The 19,235-nt window shown below is 40.8% G+C and overlaps 1 protein-coding gene across 1 annotated transcript; it reads left to right on the forward strand.

Moving 5' to 3' along the window:
• Positions 1 to 252: 252 nt before the first annotated feature.
• On the forward strand, positions 253 to 19,007 carry camk1a (calcium/calmodulin-dependent protein kinase Ia). Its single transcript, XM_040159802.1, has 12 exons — positions 253 to 337; positions 1,506 to 1,624; positions 11,956 to 12,087; positions 13,115 to 13,189; positions 13,696 to 13,834; positions 13,949 to 14,075; positions 14,382 to 14,457; positions 14,542 to 14,654; positions 14,749 to 14,827; positions 15,550 to 15,637; positions 15,816 to 15,987; positions 17,223 to 19,007. Exons 2-12 carry the CDS (start codon positions 1,539 to 1,541, stop codon positions 17,324 to 17,326), a joined length of 1,191 nt encoding a protein of 396 aa, XP_040015736.1. The 5' UTR covers positions 253 to 337; positions 1,506 to 1,538; the 3' UTR covers positions 17,327 to 19,007.
• The last annotated feature ends 228 nt before the right edge of the window (positions 19,008 to 19,235 follow it).

The raw sequence follows: 19,235 nt of genomic DNA on the forward strand, positions 1-19,235 counted from the left end.
GATTGTTTTGAAAAGCCCTTAAAATCAGCTGCGTACCCCGCACACTCTTTCATCAAAAAAAAAAACAAATAAATAGATGAGTAAATAGGCAAATAACGAGCCGATGTGCAAAAAGCTGTGGACACGCAACGGACGGCGGCCCGGCTCTCGTGAGGCGGATCGCAGATCACGTTGTTCAGAGAACAGTGAGTGATTTTCTGCTGCACTACGTCCACAGACGTCTGGTCTTCTTGACGTCAGGAGAAGCCTGAGCGGACCCAGCGCTGCGCACAAGCACAGCAACCACATCGCTCCCAGAGGGAAGGAGACCACATCACAGCCACACATCGCCATTTAGGTATGTTTTTCTCCCCAGCTATGTCTTCCCTGATATGCGCTGTCGCCCGTGCGGGGTTCGTCTCGTCTTTAAGCAATAAAACTTACAGCCCTTTTCGGTGCGCTCCTCCATGTCGCACGTCCGCAGCCTCCCGGTTTCACCTAAAGATGCTGCCTTCGTTTGACTGCCATACCCTTGAGCGCTGCAGTACGGTCCGCACGCCCACACCGCCTTTTCTCTCTGTAGCTCACATGCACGATGGCCACTACGAAAATCGGAACCCTTTCGGTCTTGCAGACATATCGCACCGGCGAAACATTTTAATATCCATTCATCCTCCTGCTTGTCATTCACGCCCCGCAGCCTTAACGCGGAGCAGGCTGTCCAATGTTTCTCAGTGGAACACAGTTTCCATTTGAGCAGAGCTCTGCTAGTAGTGGTAGATTTTTTTTTTTCTCTCTCTTCTTTAGGGCAACCTAAATGTTTAAAGCTACCGGTGTTAAATATAGCACACGTCCATCGGCTGGTATCTGCCTCTATTGACCATGCGTTTGTTTTTGCGACGGAAGGCTAAATGGTCCATTTCTTGCTACTGTCTCTGATGCACTGTTTGCCCTACTTTCAAGCTGTTATTTGTCGCTATTTACTGGTATACTGCCGGTTGCCTGCAAAGAAGTATGTAGTTTCCCCTGCCTTCTGGCTTTTTGGGGGTATTAGTCATATCTTTTTATCAGCGTGCAAGTTTTTTTTTTGTCTCGATCTGTTTCCAATTAATGTTTCTGTTTAATGTGTCTGTTTGTTCTTAGAATCCTTAACGTCTTAAAACCTCATAAAAGGTTTCTCTCTAATTTCTGCTGTCTGATGAATTAAAGAATAGCCCAAGAGCAAATATTTAAGAAGGAAACTGCAGTACAGGCCAGGCTACAGTTTCATGTTTATTTTTACTAGATAAGTCAAGTCTAAAAAAGAGACAACATCAGAAAGTGGTTATAAACTCACTATGACGTAATACAAAACACTGTTGTCCTGGGGTGAGTTTGTCCTAAACACGTATTTTCATTAAAAGCCACTATTCCAATCCAGTCGTTGGTTCAGTTTAGCGTGATCCTCCAGATCAAAGATTTATCCATTCGAGTACACATGTGGTGGTGTATTCAAAGTTTTTAACTCTGTTCTTTTTGCCCCGTAGCTGTAGTGTGGCGAATCCGATCATCATTGTAGGATGCCTCTTGGAGAGGATGGAAATGGATGGAAAAAGAAGACATCAGACATCAAAGAAAATTATGACTTCAAAGAAGTGCTAGGAACGTAAGTTGTATACTGTGGGTTTGGTACTGTTATCATGATGAGGCTGAGTTACACACTGGGCAAAATGGGAAACTGAACCAGTGCCCCCCAGACCCTCAGGGCCCCTGATCCCTCCACTTTCACCGTGTGTCATTTGGTACATTGAATAACTTGGATATTGTTTCAGGAAAGTTTTCGTTCTCTTGAATTTTTCCAATAATTTTATTGCCATTTATCTCCATTGGCAATGGTTCCATTTTCCTCCGTGTGTTGGCGTGGCTGCAGAAATCTCAGCAGTGGACACCTCAAAGCCTTTGAAAATGAATCGAAAACTCTCTGCATAACTACACAAACAAAATAACTACGTTGTGGTGTGGTTTGAACTGACCATTAAATGTGGGTTAGTCTACAGACCCTATCTTGGAGGGTGCCCTTTGTTAAATCTGTTCTTTATTATCAGAGATTTTGTTGTTCTTACATGGGTTACATGATGTGTAAATCAAAATACCACAAAACCACTGATAAACAGCAACAGTGGGACCAGGTCGAGTTCCCATACACTAGCACTGGTTGGTTTCTGGAGTTTGAGGCAAGATATTGTGAAGTTGCCATTTGCAGTCTGCTGTATGCACTGTAATTGATGAGTACTTGCCACTACCTACAGTACACAATTTACATAGGACTAAAGAAACCGAGGGATCAAAAGAGGCCCATCACTCATTTCTGCCCCATCTGTCTATGCTGCTAGGGCTGCAGAATTTGAGTCTGGACTCTAGAGTCTGGCTCAAGAAACTTGACTGACATGTTGGACGTGCCCTTCACTTACGCCTATTTTGACTCACACTTGTCTTGTTCTTGGCCACTGTTGGGTGCTGACTCAACTATTTCCCACTCTTCTTAAAGTATTCAAAAATAATTTTTTTTCCTCCCTACTTTTGCCAAATCAACTCTTCTTTTAGAAGTACAAAAACATTTAAACGGATGGCAGTTACAGTTTATAGATTGATTTGTCAAAGTCAAAGCAAAGTAAATAGCAGCATATATAAAAACAAAAATATCCATTTATCCATCAGTTATACTGCTTATCCTTTGAGGGTTAAGGGGGGCTTGGGCCAATCCCAGCTGACATTGGGCAAGAGGCAGGGTACACCCTGGACAGGTCACCAGTCTATCACAGGGCTGATACTTAGAGACAAACAGCCAGTCATAACAAAAGTATTAAAAACTAAAAAAAAAAAAATCTTGTTTAGGATGTGGTTCAGATTTTACCAATCCCTGACTGTCGTTGATCCAAGAGCTTAAAAAGACATTGTATCTGGAACTGCAACCGTGTATATGTTTGCACTTGCAAATGTGTGTGTGCGGGTATGTGTGGCCCCTTGCATGCAGTTTTGTTTTTTATTGAACAACACCACTGGTGAGTATACAGAAGTTATTCTCTCTTCCTCGGACGTTACATTGGTATTTAAGAAGATGAGTAATTGTCTTTAAAAGAAAAAAAAGATTCACACTGGGGATTACTGTAGCCATTACACCCATCTTTTAATTACCTTATATCAATGTTGTATATAATATAATCACCGATCTAGATCCTCGCAGTGTCAACAATTTGGATACCTGGAGTGTTGTTATTGGTATCACAGAGGTGATGATATTTAGGCAGTGTGGCCTGCATAGTAGCTCTGACACGGTTTTGTGCTCTTGTCAATGCACAAACATTTTTCTCTTTTGTATGAAAGCTGTGAAAGCATGCACTTCAACCTGCCACTTTCCCAGGAACTATGTGACCACTTTCAGCGGTTCTTTTCTTATCACGTACCAGTTGTGAGTATACAGATTCTGGTATGCAACCTGGTGGAAATTGCAATTTTGCACATAACCCATCTCTGTCTCATTATCCTGTCCATACGTGTCTGTGGGAAACAGCTACACCTTTCTTTGATCATGTGATGACTGACTGGAGGCATGCAAGAGACAGCTAATCAAGCGAAAACTTTTGACTAAAGTTGAGACAAACCTTTTACTGCATCTTCTGGCGGCAATTTGCCTGAAAAGCTGTCGAAGCCCAAGTTCAATCCACCAATGTGAGCTCTGGTGGCAACTTATATTTCCTGTGGCCCTTACTTTAACCCTGATTACATTTTATTATTGCTATACAGTCTGGAATCCAAAATAGATTATATTTACATTTGAATTTTGATTTAATATACCCCAATTTTTTTTAATAACCTGCAAAATTATTATTTAGCCAGCTAGGGGGAGGTTGCCTTGCAGACAGTAATGGTGAGGGCTGGACTCACACACACCTGTGAAAGCGAGCTCCAGGGGGACAGTACTGGGCCCAGATGGCCGAGGGGCACCTCTCCACCCTCCCAAACTAAGTACAAGTGACCTAGCACATGTCCACTTGTGATGGCATGACTGTGCCATATGGAGTGTGTGGTTGTCTTCTCTCTCTTCCTGGAATCACACCTGCTTCCCCAGAGAGGCTGCACAGAATCAGATATTAATGACTGCACAACTCTGGTCCGCATCCAAAAAAGTGAAATAGCAGTGGGTAGATGATGAGACTGTCTGGTTATGTTGAGTGCTGTAGGAGGACTTCAAACAAGAGTCCATCAGTATGTGTCTCAGAGCTGTGCATGCTGTGTGCAATGCACTTTGACTACCAGACTGTACGTTTCAGAATTCATGACTGCTGCTAAACACTGATAACTTCTGTTGTGATTCCACCAAGACTTCACAGGAACTTAAAACAGTGACTGTAATTTAGAAGGATGATATGAAGGGGTTATATAACAAGGATTTGAAAGAGTCCATTGCCAGGATAGTATGTTCTCATTTCAGAAAAAAAAAGAGAAAAGGTGGAGTAATATTCTTTCCCTCCTGTCACTATAGCTGGACCTGGCAGGGGACAGAATTAATGTGTTGACGGAAAGCTCCTTATGCTCGGAGAGAAGATTACAGAGGAGCTTTATCCAGGAATTCAGTGTGTAAAGTTAATTGATTTATGTTGAAATATTATATTCAGATCTGGCTAATCCTCACAGTTCTACCTCTGTTTGGAGTCCACTTCAGGACAAGCTGTCCTTAAGGTAGGGTTAGCAGATTAAAAAAAATCCCCCCACTCTTCAGTTATGACTGTCACTCTTTGATCGCACCTGTTTTGACTTGTTATTGTCATTAACACTTTTCGGCTTAAACAATGTAATTTACTGAGGATGAAATTAATGAGACAGATAAACAGTGCAGTATATAGCTCTGATATAACTCTTTTTAACGTCCTCTTGGCCTTGTTAGAGTTGTGATGTTTGAGAGCCACAGATTGTAAAAGTGAAACTTTTATAGGAGAAATAAAATGCAGAAAGTAAATATGTTACCTTTAAAAATGAATGTTGAAGAGAACCATTAAAAAGAGTAGTTTGGTATTTTGGGAAAGACACTTATTCACTTTCTTGTAGAAAATTACATAAGATTGATACCATTCTCATATCTGTACAGTAAATATGAAGTTATTGCCTGAAGCCAGTTAGCTTAGCATACTGTAAAAACTGGAAAACAGGTAGTCTGTCTCTTTCCAAAGATATCAAAATCCATCTATCAGCACCTCTAAAGCTCAACAGTAAACACATATTTTGTTTGCACTCAAGAAAAAAAAAAAAAAGTGACTGATAATTAAAGGATTAATTCAACATTTTGGAAATCTTGGCTTCACCATGAGGTTGTCCAGCAATAGTCCAGCTCATAACCTGTTGTAAAACCACAATGTGGATTTTGTACAGTTAGGTTTTTGTACAGATTCACTAAACAAGCATCACAACTCTTGGTAAAAGCACAGATAGGGATGACCCAAACACACACACACACAGGGTCAGTGAAGGAACTTTAATAGGCAAAATGGAATAAAGGTTTACAGACAGATGGGTGGACAAGCAGACAGGTATACAGGCTGGCAGGTAGGCACAGACAACAGGTTACTACGACCGGGCAGCTAACTGGGAACCAGGAAAAGGCTTGATGTCGGCAAACTGAGGAACAGACTTGGGAACAGATGAGACATTGGCTGGGATGGCCAACTCAGGAACAGGCTCAGGAACAGGCTTGGACCCCCGACTCTGAAACAAGCAGGGTGTTGGCTGGGACCCCTGACACAGGAACAGATAAGATGTCGGCTTGGATGGGCCAACTCAGGGTCTGGCTCGGGGCGATCTTGGTGTTGGGCAGTGGAGGCTCTGGGTCGTTGGGCAAATTAGGGGAACGATGTCTACGAGACCCAGGGGCTCTAACCCCTAGATACCTCCAAGGGAAATCAAGGAAACTCCCAAGGAAAGGGGACTGCTTAAAGCTTTCAGGGTCAGGATCAGACAGGAGGTCAGCTGGCTTGGTGACAAAGGCAGACAGGAGGCTAGCCAACTGGGGTGCAGGCATTTGCAGACAACAGGTTACTATACACATGTAACAGACACATAGGAAAACACATAGGAACAGATGAACTGACAAGGAGCTGGTGACAATGGCAGGTTTAAATAGCAACTGGAGTGATGAGGAAACTAGGAATAGGTGTTTGAGTGGGAAGAGAAGCCCAGTGATTGCAAATGGGAAACAGGTGAACAAGTGGAATTGAAGACAGGAAGAAAATCCGGGGACATCTGGCAGGTGGATGGAAAATGGCAGGTCTGGGGAGCTGAAGGGATAAATATTGCCAGTGAGAAGTAAGCAGGGGCTGTGGACAGGAGAGCCGAGGACCAGACTGTGACAACAAAATTTAATCTACTAGTTTCCATGTAGAGATTTAGTTGTTACCATGGAAACATACCACGGTTTTTTTTTTGTTGTGTTTTTTTGTTTTTGTTTTTGGCAAATTAAGGCATAATATGTGATGATAGTGATGAGATTCTAGCTCGCTCAGGTTTTCTTCAATATGTTGTGGAGGCCGTCTTTACCTAAAAAAATGTTTTCATAAAAACTCTAGATAGAGGGAGAGCGTAGAGTAGCTCACCCATCACTACAGTTGTTGTGAATGTGTTACTGCTGCTATCACTGTTGTTACTCAAAGTGTTAGCTTCTGTAACAACCCTGTCTTTCATAGATGTTGACATCATGTCTATCATGTCCAATTCAATTAAATGTGCCTTGAAATTACTTTGAGATAGTAAATTTTGTCCAGGGTTTGGTATTTTCATGCCGTTAAAGGGTGACGTAGGAGTAGTGATATTGATGCATAGACATTAGTTCAGTCTATGAGTCCTGTGGACAGAGATATCCCAGTGAGCAGCTTGTCTGACAGTAATGAAGAGCATGGGACCAGTTATCAAAACATTTTCAGACCAGACCACAAGAGTAAAAAATGTTAAACCATCCAAAGCAGAGTAATTCTTAAGTCTAGTGCTGATGAGTAATTCTATCATGAAGCTGTTGAGTTTTAGATTCATGATAACACGAATGTAACATGAACACACAAAACAATGAGCTCGAAACAACAAAACCTGCAAAGAGTAGCAAATTCTGGTGTTGATTCACAGCAGAATCAGCAGTACTAGCAACACTTTTATATGGTCCTACTGCTATTTGATTCAATAATAAATTACTTATTGTTTAACTGAGGGTATTTAAACATACAGTAGATATTTGGCACATGATAGATAGACAAATATTGCACACAGATACAAAGTTAACAAAAAAAACGAAATTTTAATTGCATGGCACCTTAAAAGAGAAACAAAGTTGTAAGATGTAAGATACGGGGGGGCAGTTTCAAGAACTACTTGGTTCCAGGTGGAAAATGTGTACCATGTGGACCATAAACATTATGACTGTGTACTAAACACTGGAAAGCACTCATGTTGGTTGGTTTGTTTGTAGAGAAAAGCAGAGGAGTTAAGAGGTTTGACCTAGACATGACTTCAGCAGAGTAGATGGAGGATATACATTTTTCAATTGTTAGTGAATGGTCCAGTGCCAAGCTTTTTATATCAATACAGAATGTTAATTTTCATTATATAAGAATGGATCTGGAGGATCTTGGTTGGAATAGGATTATACTGTATGTCCACACATATCCACTCTTCTCTCTTTGTCTCCCTCTCTCTCCCTCAAACACACACACACACACACACACACACACACACACACACACACACACACACACACACACACACACTCACACCAACAAGCGCACACAACACACAAAATGGATTAGGCTAAAAACAGAAAGCTTTTTTGGGAGTTGGAGACATGCTGGGCTTGAAGGGAGAGCTTGCATCAGGTGAGATGGATAGACTGATGGATGGTTTTAGCTATCTGCAGCAAGTCCAAGGGGCCTGATTCTGCCTGACTGATAGTGCATCTCTCTAAAACAAAAAAGAACATTATGAATAATATTTGCCATCGCAGCAAACATCCATCATAGTGAGTGGGATGCAGTGGGCTTTAATTACATCACACTCTTGATCGTGTCCTTAATTATTGTGCAACTGGTCTAGGAGCCAGGTGCACCACTGGTTCATAAGTTCAAATTTAGCTTAATTTAAAATGTCAGCAACCCTTTCCCCTAGAAAAACGGTATAATACAGAACAAGTTCACAGTGACTTCAGAAACAATGTGTTTATTTACATTTAATCAAAAACACAATCTTTGCCTAACCTTAACCATAGTGCTTTTGATGCCTTAACCTAAACACAGACCGGACTGCAGATATGAATCCTGGTCTCTGGTGTGACAGTCACATGCTTTGTAAACTCACTGTCCACCCTGACCACTTTCTGGTGACTCCACTGCTTTCGATAAATTTAGCATTGCATTAATTAAAAAAGAAAAAGTTGCCTCCAAACATAATCCAGCCAGCGCTTTACAGTGCCACCACAAGGTAACTGGGAAAACATATGAACACAATTTCTAGGACTAGGCTGAACCTACGTGTTTAACACATGGAGATTTTAGAATCATTAAATTTAAAAGGGTTGTATCACACAAATATTTACAACCAGTAATTGCCAGGTGTGACTGTTGCATAGCTAACTGAAGTAACTGACAAAACTTTCATTAGCTTGCTAATGTACGACCCGTTGTGAAGAGCGAAGGATAATATGTAGTAGCCTACAGCTAGTCGACACGTCTGACCAAACACTTGATAAAATGGCGTTTCATAATGATGTAAACTGGGAAACTTTAAAATGACATTTCACGGAAATAACACAACATATCTCAAATTACAAAGTGTTATGCAAATAACATTTTGCTAAATGACCTAATCACGTTAGCAAGGTTAGCATAACCGTTCTAATCTCCTAAATCTAAAAAATACATACAATACATCAATAAAGAGAGAGTCATACCCACATTTACAGATGATTGGTAGTTAAGTTTAATATACAGTATCATTTGCTCCATTAAAAGATTAAATTTTTTGAAGTTTTGTTACAGTTTGTGACCATAGAGTGAATGCACATAGCTGATTGCTTTTGATTGGATGGCGCTCGCAACTGATTTACACATTACTAAAGTCTCGAATAGTTAACATATTTCTTATGTCTTAATGGTTCAACTTAAATCACTGGTTTGAACTAGCTAGAAGCTACCAAGCACTAAGGAAGGACTTTATACATAAAATCAGTAATGGATTTGCGACCCAGTCCTGGACCTCTAGCCTAGAGTATGTCGCTTTCTAGCTGTCTATTCATGTAGTTTACCAACAGCCCATCGTGTTATAACTCACAATGATAAACTGTCAGGAGAAGCCTTGAAGACATGGAAGACTGAAATAAGAGCAGACTGATCGTAGTGAAAGCACTGGCAGATGATAGCAATATGAGAATGTGTGAATCAATATTTGCCCATATGGACAGTGTTTTCAGCAACTTCTCTATCTATCTATCTATCTATCTATCTATCTATCTATCTATCTATCTATCTATCTATCTATCTAATGGAATTTCAGTTAATCTGTTAAAATCTCTAAAGATGTGCTGTTGCAGTCTTGTTCATGTACACAAAAACAGTCGAGCTGACAGATGCATCAGCTATGAGTCTTGAGACAAATGACTCGTATGAAACTTTTTTGTTTTAATTTATTAGCATCTTAAATTAATTTGTGCCAGGATTATTCAATGGCATAAAATAAAACAAACGGTATGTTTCAATCTGAGACTGGAAAAACTGAAGTCTATAAGGCTAGACAGTAACATAAACCAGTTTAACTCATATCTAATGCAGCGATGTACACATCGCTCCACAAAATCTCATTAGTTCGGAGTAACAGCCACAGTAGCTTCTTCTCTTCCTCCACCCTGTGTTCCTCTCCAAAACCCGCTGAGAGCCCACCCCTACTATGTCTCCAAGGAGAAATGAGCAATGGTTAATTACAACATGTCTCACAGCAACAATAGAAAAGTGTGTGTGCATGTGTGCATGCATGCGTGTGTGTGTGCGCGCGCGCGTGTGCGTGTGCGTGTGTGTGTGTGTGTGTGTGTGTGTGTGTGTGTATACATCCTCCTCTAGCTCTTTCATTCGCTCTCAGTCATTCTGTCACTCAAAAATATTGGGTGAAATGATGGAGACATATAGTTCTAAGTATCGTTTCAATCATTGGTCTTGCTCACATGCAATAACACTGCATGTGCTGCTAGCATGGCTTTAAAAAAACAGCTGGATTTTATGGATTTCATCACTCCCCTTGCACCATATTTCAGAGAGAGTTTGGGCTCAAGTGAACCTGGTGCAATTTTTCTTGTCCTAAATTGGTTCATTTCAAAAGATAACAAGTAAAGCTTCCTCTCCATCTATGATAGCAGATATGTTTTTTCAGTGAGGATGTATTTCTCACATTTTAATGATATATTCAAACGACAGTTATCATCTTTAGCTGTCTCAGTCCTTGTGTCAGCCCACTGACTCTCCTATTTTAAACAGCCAGTGAGACTAAATAGATTATTACTGAACGATAGCAGACGTTTAGCACTCTTGAACCTCTGGTGAAAACCTGTCTGTAGAAGTTGCAGACTTAAACGCATTAAAATGCTCTTATGGGTCGAGGGGAATTGGAGCTTTATGTGATTTTGCTTTGAGATTATTTAAAGGACTCTTCACTCTGTTCACTCTCTTTCTGCTGTGCTGGTTCGTTGAGCACAAAATGGCCACGGTACAAAGCCGTCTCAAGGATTACCACAGATTCATACTGAGCATTTATTATGACAGGATGATGGGAAAAAAAAACATATTGGGAGGAGGGTTACTGAGACATGGTCAGGTTGCACAATAACTCTTCAGCTCTATACATAAGTGTTAATAACCATTTAAAGCAGAATATAGATAAAGTGAGAGATGTTTGCCTTCTCATCACGTGGTTGCTATTGGCATAAGCACTGCGAAGTCTGCATCGTTTTAGTTAATGTTGGAGACTTAAGTGAAGTTAAGACTAAGAAGCCCTCACATGGTGCACGGTCTAACAAATGGAAAAGAAGACAAAAAATTTGCTAAGAACGTCCGTTGTGTATTGCATGACAATGCTGTTTTAGAAACATGAAGGATCCCTGTGGTTGTCAGCAATGTTGTCGCGTTCAGGCCTCCTCCTGAGCTCCCTCCCACGCTCCTGTGGGGAGACTGTGTAAATGCACACTATTCTCGCTCTCATCATCCCCAGACCATAATCCATAATGCAGTCTAGTCTCCCTCAGAAACAGCCACACTACATTTACTGCATCTATTATTGAACGGATTAAAAATAGTTTCTTCTTTTTAAGCAACTGCTCTTTTTATAAATGTCTGTATGTGAATGATGCTTCACCTGCTGAGCCTTATCTAATTCCCCAAAACCTCTCAGTAACGTCACCATTTTGAATGATTCATCTAAACACCACACACATGCACCTATGCCACACAAACTCACACCCAGATGGTTGAATGCAATGTACTAGTCTTTTTTAAAAGCCCTGGTGTGAGGGATAGGGTTAGGGTTAGGTGAGAAACAGTTTCAGGAGGCCACAAAAATATCCAAAAACTGGACTTAAATTATTGTGAAAATCAACCAAAGAAGATACACATTTGAACTGAAAAGATATCAAGAGGGATTTCTGATTATTACCTTATTTTTTGGAACACTTTCGAGCCATCATGGCCTGTAGCCAGGGAAGAATGAGTCCTACTTTCCTTTAGCTTCTGATCTTGTCCATATCTCACCCCACACTCCCACACAGTTCTCATTCCTTCCTAATGTGTGCATGTGTGTGCATTTGTGTGTGTGTGTGTGTGTGTGTGTGTGTGTGTGTGTGTGTGTGTGTGTGTGTGTGTGTGTGTGTGTGTGTGTGTGTGTGTGTGTGTTTGTGTGTGTATGTCTGTGTGTTTGCTGCTGTTTTAGGGGTGCTTTCTCTGAGGTGGTTCTAGCAGAGGAGAAGAGGACCCAGAGACTGGTGGCCATCAAGTGCATCCCCAAGAAAGCGCTGGAAGGCAAAGAGAACAACATTGAAAATGAAATCGCAGTATTACACAGGTGTCGCCACCAAAGTTCCTCGCCGTGCCTCAGTCTTCCCTTTATGTCCAGCAGGAAGAATCAGTCAGCACAGTCTATTACATAAAGCATGTACAGATGCATAACATATTGTATGCACGGGGTCAATTGAATGGGTTACTAAATACATGGTGTCAGTAGAAACAGTAGGATAGTGCACCGGAAATGTCAGGAGTAAAGAAGATAGACCTATTTTTAGTGTCCCTGTTGCCAGGGCAACAGCACACAGAGGCGGAGATGGTGTGGAGTTCCCCGCAGCAGTGTACTGAAGAAAGAGAAAGAGACATAGAGGGTGGAGAAGTGGGGAGGGGGTTAGGGTACGATAGAATGTGAAAGATATGGAAGAATGGGAGGAAAGGAGTAAGGCCAAACAATTAGAGTCACCATTAAATAAGTAAGAGAGTCATGAAAACAAGTGACATCAAGAAAGTAGAAAAATAATCTCAGAAAAACAGAGAGGGATTCTCTCATTCTAATAAAAGTCACTTTAGCCCCTCTTAGCTGCTGTTGTGTTAAAGTGATGGTGAGTTCCTATGCTCTCAGCTCAACTCGAGAGCCAAGAGAGATGCTTGACCGTCTGTCGGCTGGTTTATAACTACAAATGATCCAAATCTAGTTTTTGTGTGCAAGAATAGCATTTTTCATAGTCATTCTTTCAAGCCCTACCCATAAAATCCAAAGCTGTTCTCTGTTAATGGTTCCTGCCGCCGACACCAGTCACTGTCATTATCAACAAGAGGTAGTTGTCCATCTGAAGCTGTGCTGTAATTGAGCTTAACAGCTTATAGCTGTTGCCATTTTGTATTTTTGGGGAACATAACTCATACTTATTTACTGAAGGGCTTTCCAAAAGAAAAAACAAAAGAAAGACAGAACAGACCCTCTAAATCTGAATTATGCAGCAAGAATGCCATCTGGTGACCATTTGACAGTAAGCATTAGGGAAATGTGGAACATTTAAAAACGTAATACATTTTGACTGAGGTTTCTGTCACCTTATCTTCCTCAGAATCAAGCACGCCAACATTGTTTCGCTGGAGGACATCTTTGAAAGTACATCTCACCTATATCTTGTCATGCAGCTGTGAGTTCTCCTTCCTCTTTATCTTACACAAGGGCCAATTATAGGACAGAAGACATGCATTTAAAATGCATTTTTACTTTAAGTCAAAGTTGAAACATTTGATTTGATTAATCAATTTGTCGGTTGACAGAAAATTAATTAGCATAAATGTATCATGGAAAAGTACATGGTATTTGCTGTTTTTCTTAATTAAAAACATCATATGTTGAATATCTTTGGGTTTTGGACAGCAGGTTGGACAAAACAAGACATTTAAAAATTTTGCCATGGAGTCTGAGAACTTGTGATGGCCGTCTCTACATTGGTCTCTAGAATTAAAAATGAAGTTCTGTGGGTTTAAAAAGCACTTGGCTGCAAACATGAATGCTGAATAACTGAGTGATTAATTGAAAAAAAAAATTATAGATCTATTTCAATAGTAAGATATTAATACAAAATCAAAGCTAAAGAAAAACACTTCAGCTGCAGGTATTTCCCTTTTTTTCCCCATGATTTTCACCTGCCAGGGTATCTGGAGGTGAGCTGTTTGACAGGATTGTGGAGAAAGGTTTCTACACAGAGAGAGATGCCAGCCAGCTCATCCACCAGATCTTAGATGCAGTCAAATATCTCCACGATATGGGGATCGTCCACAGAGACTTGAAGGTATCGTAGTTCAGAAAAGGCAGAAATGCAACAGCTCAATCTGGACAGCAATTGGGCTTTTTTTTTTTCCATTTTCAAACCCTTCTTTTTGATCATCCTTCTTGTGTTTTGCAGCCAGAGAATTTGCTGTATTACAGTATGGACGAAGACTCCAAGATTATGATCAGTGACTTTGGACTGTCAAAGATTGAGGGAGCGGGCAGTGTCATGTCCACAGCCTGTGGTACTCCTGGATATGTGGGTAAGGCATTTATTTCTCTGGTCAGCCAGGCTCTCCTCAGCCCCAACCCCCACCCCACCCTCCTCCTCCTCCATGTGAGCTCAGCACTTGCTGTTTCAGCTTATATCCCCTCTTTATGCACTTTGTTCTGAGAGGCCCTTTCATCCATGACTGAGTCAATTGCAAGTGTTTCAGAAGTGCTCTCTACCTGTTTAACGTGACCTACCACATCATACGGTATTACTGAAAGGTCAAAATTACTTGAATTCACTCACTGCTGCTGGTATATTTTACACTAAGTGCATGTGTGCTGTGTGTGTTTCACAGCTCCTGAGGTGCTCGCTCAGAAGCCGTACAGCAAAGCAGTGGATTGCTGGTCCATAGGAGTTATTTCTTATATTCTGTAAGTCCGAACGTATTCATTCCTGAGAAGTATGAAAAATTATATTTTTATAGTTTTGAATATGTTCCAATACCACTCCCTCAGGTTATGTGGATATCCTCCGTTTTATGATGAAAATGATGCCAAGTTATTTGAGCAGATTCTGAAAGCAGAGTATGAATTTGACTCTCCATACTGGGATGACATCTCAGATTCAGGTACTATCCGTTACTCAAAATTTCTTCAGGAGATCCAACACTGAAAACTAAGAAGTCGGAGTGGACTATTAAAATGTGAAATTTTTGTTGACAGCCAAAGACTTCATCTGTCACCTCATGGAGAAAGACCCGTTGAAGAGATATACGTGTGAGCAGGCCCTCCAGCATCCATGGTGAGAAAGTCAAGAAATGTGAAGTGCTGAAATGATTTGTCAATTAGTTGATCGATAGAACTGAAAAACAATTCCAGTTTTGATTGAACTGAAATTAATCGCAAGCAATTTTGATAACAGATTAATTGTCTACGACATTTATCAAGCAAAAGTGCAAAACATGTGAGCTTCATGTGATGATTTGCTGCTTTTATAAGTTTTATGTCATTGTAAATTGATCGCCTTAGGGATTTCGGCCCAGCTGTCACCTTGGGCTCTTGAAAATTATAATGACCATATTTCAGACTTAAAAATAAATAAATAAGTAAAACTAAAACATTGATTGATTAATTGAAGAAATAATCAGCAGTAGGCCTGCAGCTATAAAAAAAATGTCATTGTCGATTAATCTGTTGATTATTTTCTTAATTAAATAATTCATCTTTTTGTCCAGAAAATGTCAGGAAGTTGTGAAAAATGGACATTATCATTTCTTAGAGCCAAAGGTGACGCATACACACCTCTTGTAATATCCGACCAACAGTGCAAAACTCAAAGAGATTCAGTTTCCGATCATACACATATTACAAAGAAAAGTATAAAATCTTCACATTTGAGAAGCTATAATCAATGTTTGGCATTTTTGCAAGAACAATGAATGGAGCAATTAATTAATTTCAATAGGGTTGATGATTAACGATCAATGTATACAAAAATTCTCTTAATATTTGGGGACTTTTTAGGATCTGTGGAGACACAGCTCTGGACAAGAATATCCATGAATCTGTCAGCGCTCAGATCAAGAAGAACTTTGCCAAAAGTAAATGGAAGGTCAGTGCCTCTGCTGAATCACAGCACAACCTGCTGAAAGAGCAGTATTCAGACTGGCAGGAGTTAGAGCACATTTTTTATACCTTTGCTGCTTTCTCTCTCAGTAGCTGGCGGACACAGAAAGTTCTTATTTTTTTCCTCTCTCTCTCTCTCTCTCTCTCTCTCTGTGTCCATGTAGCAAGCATTTAATGCCACAGCGGTGGTGCGCCACATGCGGAAATTGCAGCTGGGCACTAGTCTCGAGGGACCCAGTCAGATAACTCCCACCAGTCCCTGCCATGGACTTCTGCTCCCAGAGGAAGACGAGGAGGAGGAGGAGGATGATTTGGGGAATGGGGAGGAGGAGAGACGTAAGTTATCAGTTCACAGTGAATGAACACACACTTGAATCAACACTTTGAATCAATTTCAGACTTGTGGCTCAACTCACTAGCAAGGAACATCCAACAACAGTATGTGGTTAAAGAATTTAATGAAAACAATGGGCATAGAAAATGGAAGGATGGATGGATGGATGGATGGATGGATGGATGGTTGGATGGTTGGATGGATGGATGGATGGTTGGATGGATGGATGGATGGAAGGGGAGAGACTCGTGCGACATTCCCATCAGAGTTATAACTATCAGTTTCTGACAGGTAAGTAGCATCCACATCTACAGCTGAGTCATAATTACAGCTGGGAAACTTGTATTTTTCTGAAAGCACTTATACATATCTATTAGAGGGACAAACAGGCGAGGATTGCTTAACCAGGTATAAGTAGAAGTGATAATTGAGCAGAGGTGTGGCCCTGCTCCTGAACCAAAGACAATTTGTTACTACAAAGGAAAATTCTGGTGTTTTTCAACCCGGGTCTTATTCTCATAATTGTGGCAGTTGTAACATTTGGTCATGCTTACTTTGCAATTGCCACTTCTGTTGTAAAGATTCAGGAAGCCTCCAGTACCAGGAAATCATTGAATATCAGGGCAAGTGGCACAAGCCTCCAAAACTTTTCAATTAAACAGATATTTTACAGAAACAAAATTCACTTTTTGTCACACTTGGCTCTGAGTCTGACCAAAGGTAAACACTGTCCTTGGACACCAAGTAAGTTTCCTCACAACTCTGGCTCAAAAAATAAAGTCTACAGACCTGTAAAATGACATTCTCCTCATAATAGCCTGCTGTATAATCAACCAATGCACTATTTTTGTTTTTTTTTTTAATGCTAAGAAGACAACATGATAGGAATAGGAAGCTGTCTGGTTTGCTGGCTGGTTGCCCCAGAAGTAGATCCCATGCAGTTAACAATATCTAATCCAGGGGGCTGTTTTGGTCTAAAAGAAATTACTGTTTGAAATGACTTCTGCAAAATGTTACATTTATTTGGGAAGCTTTAGGAGGCTCCCACTATATCCCCCAATAGATGTTGTTTTTCCGCAGAGTCAAATTTCCCATATCTCTACAAAGGAGATAGTGAGTGCAAAGTTATTATAACCTATAGGTGGAAGAGCCAAAAGTATGAGAATAAGACCCTAGTTGAGAAATAACAAAATTTCCCTTTAAATTCATATGTTCCCTGTTTTCTTCTAATAACCAGTGTCCCACTATGAGGGCGGCCGTCGCGGGAGCAATGAGGGCAGCACAGATCGGGACAGCCTGCGGAGCTGCACCTACTGCTGCAGGCCAGCCAGTCGCGTCTGAGCACAACCTCCCATTGTCATGGTGACATTGTGTCCCTGGAGCGCCCAGGGCCCACCCACCCAGTCTGGCCAGGAATGCAGAGTAGTTATCAGGCAGTGTCCACCAGAGTACATCAACAGTGAGCAGGTCACTGTTATGGTGTGGAGAAACATACTCTAAGTCTTTGTCCAAAAACCACATCCTGACTCAAGATACACAAGTTTTAACATTGTTGCAGAACATTATGCATGGCTGCTCCAAACGGACAGAGAGTTTATGATTTTTTTTAAAAAAAAAGGGCCTGTCCATGATTATCCTGAAATTAAGATGTAGTTTTCCTTTGTGCAGCTCTAGCAGACATTGGTGACTTGGCAAGTGTGTACATCACAACAAGTTGTTCTGGATGTTACCTTCAGGAAGGATTTAATCCTCCGGAGTCTTAATCAAAGATGAGGCAGTCTCCTCCATTATTTTTGTTCTCACATTATCCGTCACATCTACCTCTAATCACAATTACTGAGTGTCTACATCCATCTGGCCCATACACTCTACATTACTGGCAGCTTTCTCCAAAAAACCTGGCCAGACAGGGCACAAAGAAGAGGGGATCACTTTTTTAAGGGAAACAGTGCTGAAAGCTTCTCCTGCATGCCTTTATACTCTTTACCCATCAATGTGACTCAGTCCAGTCACTGACCAAGTAGCTGTTTAGTTGAATAGAGTTAACTTTGAGGCGTGTCTTCACTGCTGATTCCACCTGCCTATTTGTTCTGTTTGGTCACTCTTGTCTTTTTTCTCATATTGTAATTATTAAGTGTTTCTGTATTTACTCTTTTTGTTTACTACGTTTTTGGAAAGGAGAGAGTTGAAAGTGGAAGGTGCTTCTGGGGGTTATGGACTCTATATTCTGGCTCAGACTGGGTTTGTGAAGAGTGGTTCTGACCTGGAGTGTCTGCATGCTTCTGTTGGGGAAAACATAGAAATGTATGAATATCAAAAGGAGAGTTTTTTTTTTTGTTTTGTTTTGTTTTGTTTTATGGCTGTTCTGTTACCAGAGGCTCAAACTGAGATCCCCGTAAGTTTGTAAAACACAAGAATCTGACCTTCCTCCCTGGGCGAGGAGAGTTATTTTGGAGATGCAATTATGCTTAGAATCCACTACACGTGGGAAGAAAATGATCATATTCATGTCTCGCTCATCCTCCCTGTTCTGTTTCTGACAAGCGTCTAAATATCCGCCAGCTGTCAGTCTCTCGATCTGGCTCGGGCCTGTCACACACTGAGTCAGAGGGATCTCAGTCTGGGCGCTTCGCCTGCTCTGTGCTGTGCACCTCTAGTGGAAGAAGTTTTGGTCTACTGTTTGCATGACCTGGTTAAATATGTTTACATGAATGACGATCAATTAGTATAAACACACATGATTATTATTACTCTGTTGTATTGAAAAATGATGTAATACTGTAATTTTGAGCTATATAATGTGAAGTGAGTAACACCAGAAGTAATGTTGTTGACAAAGTGCAACACAGCACAGTGGACTTATCATTTACATTGACTATGATGGTCAAGTCTCTACCTGAGTGACCTTTCTCCTGTACTATGATTATTTCCAACTCAGATATATCTTTCTGTCTTCTTTTTATTTTTTATTTTTTTTAACCATTGCTTATCTAAAAGCTCTCAAACTATTTATTTCTGCCTGATAGCCAGACGCGAGTGGAAAACAAAACACATATCCTAATTTTAAACAGGTGCCAGCCACAGTACAAAACATGGGGGGGGGGGATCATGATGCTGGAAACATCACCTGTCTGCTCAGTGTGCAAGCTTTACATTTGTCCCCCTGAGTAAAAGGACTACAGTACTAAGCCATACAAGGAAGTGGGAATGTTTCACTGTTGACTCCGATGTGACTCAGATGAAGGATTCT

The sequence above is a fragment of the Xiphias gladius genome, chromosome 21 (assembly GCF_016859285.1).
Source record: "Xiphias gladius isolate SHS-SW01 ecotype Sanya breed wild chromosome 21, ASM1685928v1, whole genome shotgun sequence".
Lineage (NCBI taxonomy): Eukaryota > Metazoa > Chordata > Actinopteri > Istiophoriformes > Xiphiidae > Xiphias > Xiphias gladius.

Coding starts and splice junctions, on each gene's coding strand:
- camk1a (XM_040159802.1), top strand. CDS start 1,539: ATGCCTCTTGGAGAGGATGGAAATGGATGGAAAAAGAAGACATCAGAC. Junction 13,190..13,695: donor CTATATCTTGTCATGCAGCT/GTGAGTTCTCCT, acceptor TTCACCTGCCAG/GGTATCTGGAGGTGAGCTGT. Junction 14,458..14,541: donor GGAGTTATTTCTTATATTCT/GTAAGTCCGAAC, acceptor CCACTCCCTCAG/GTTATGTGGATATCCTCCGT.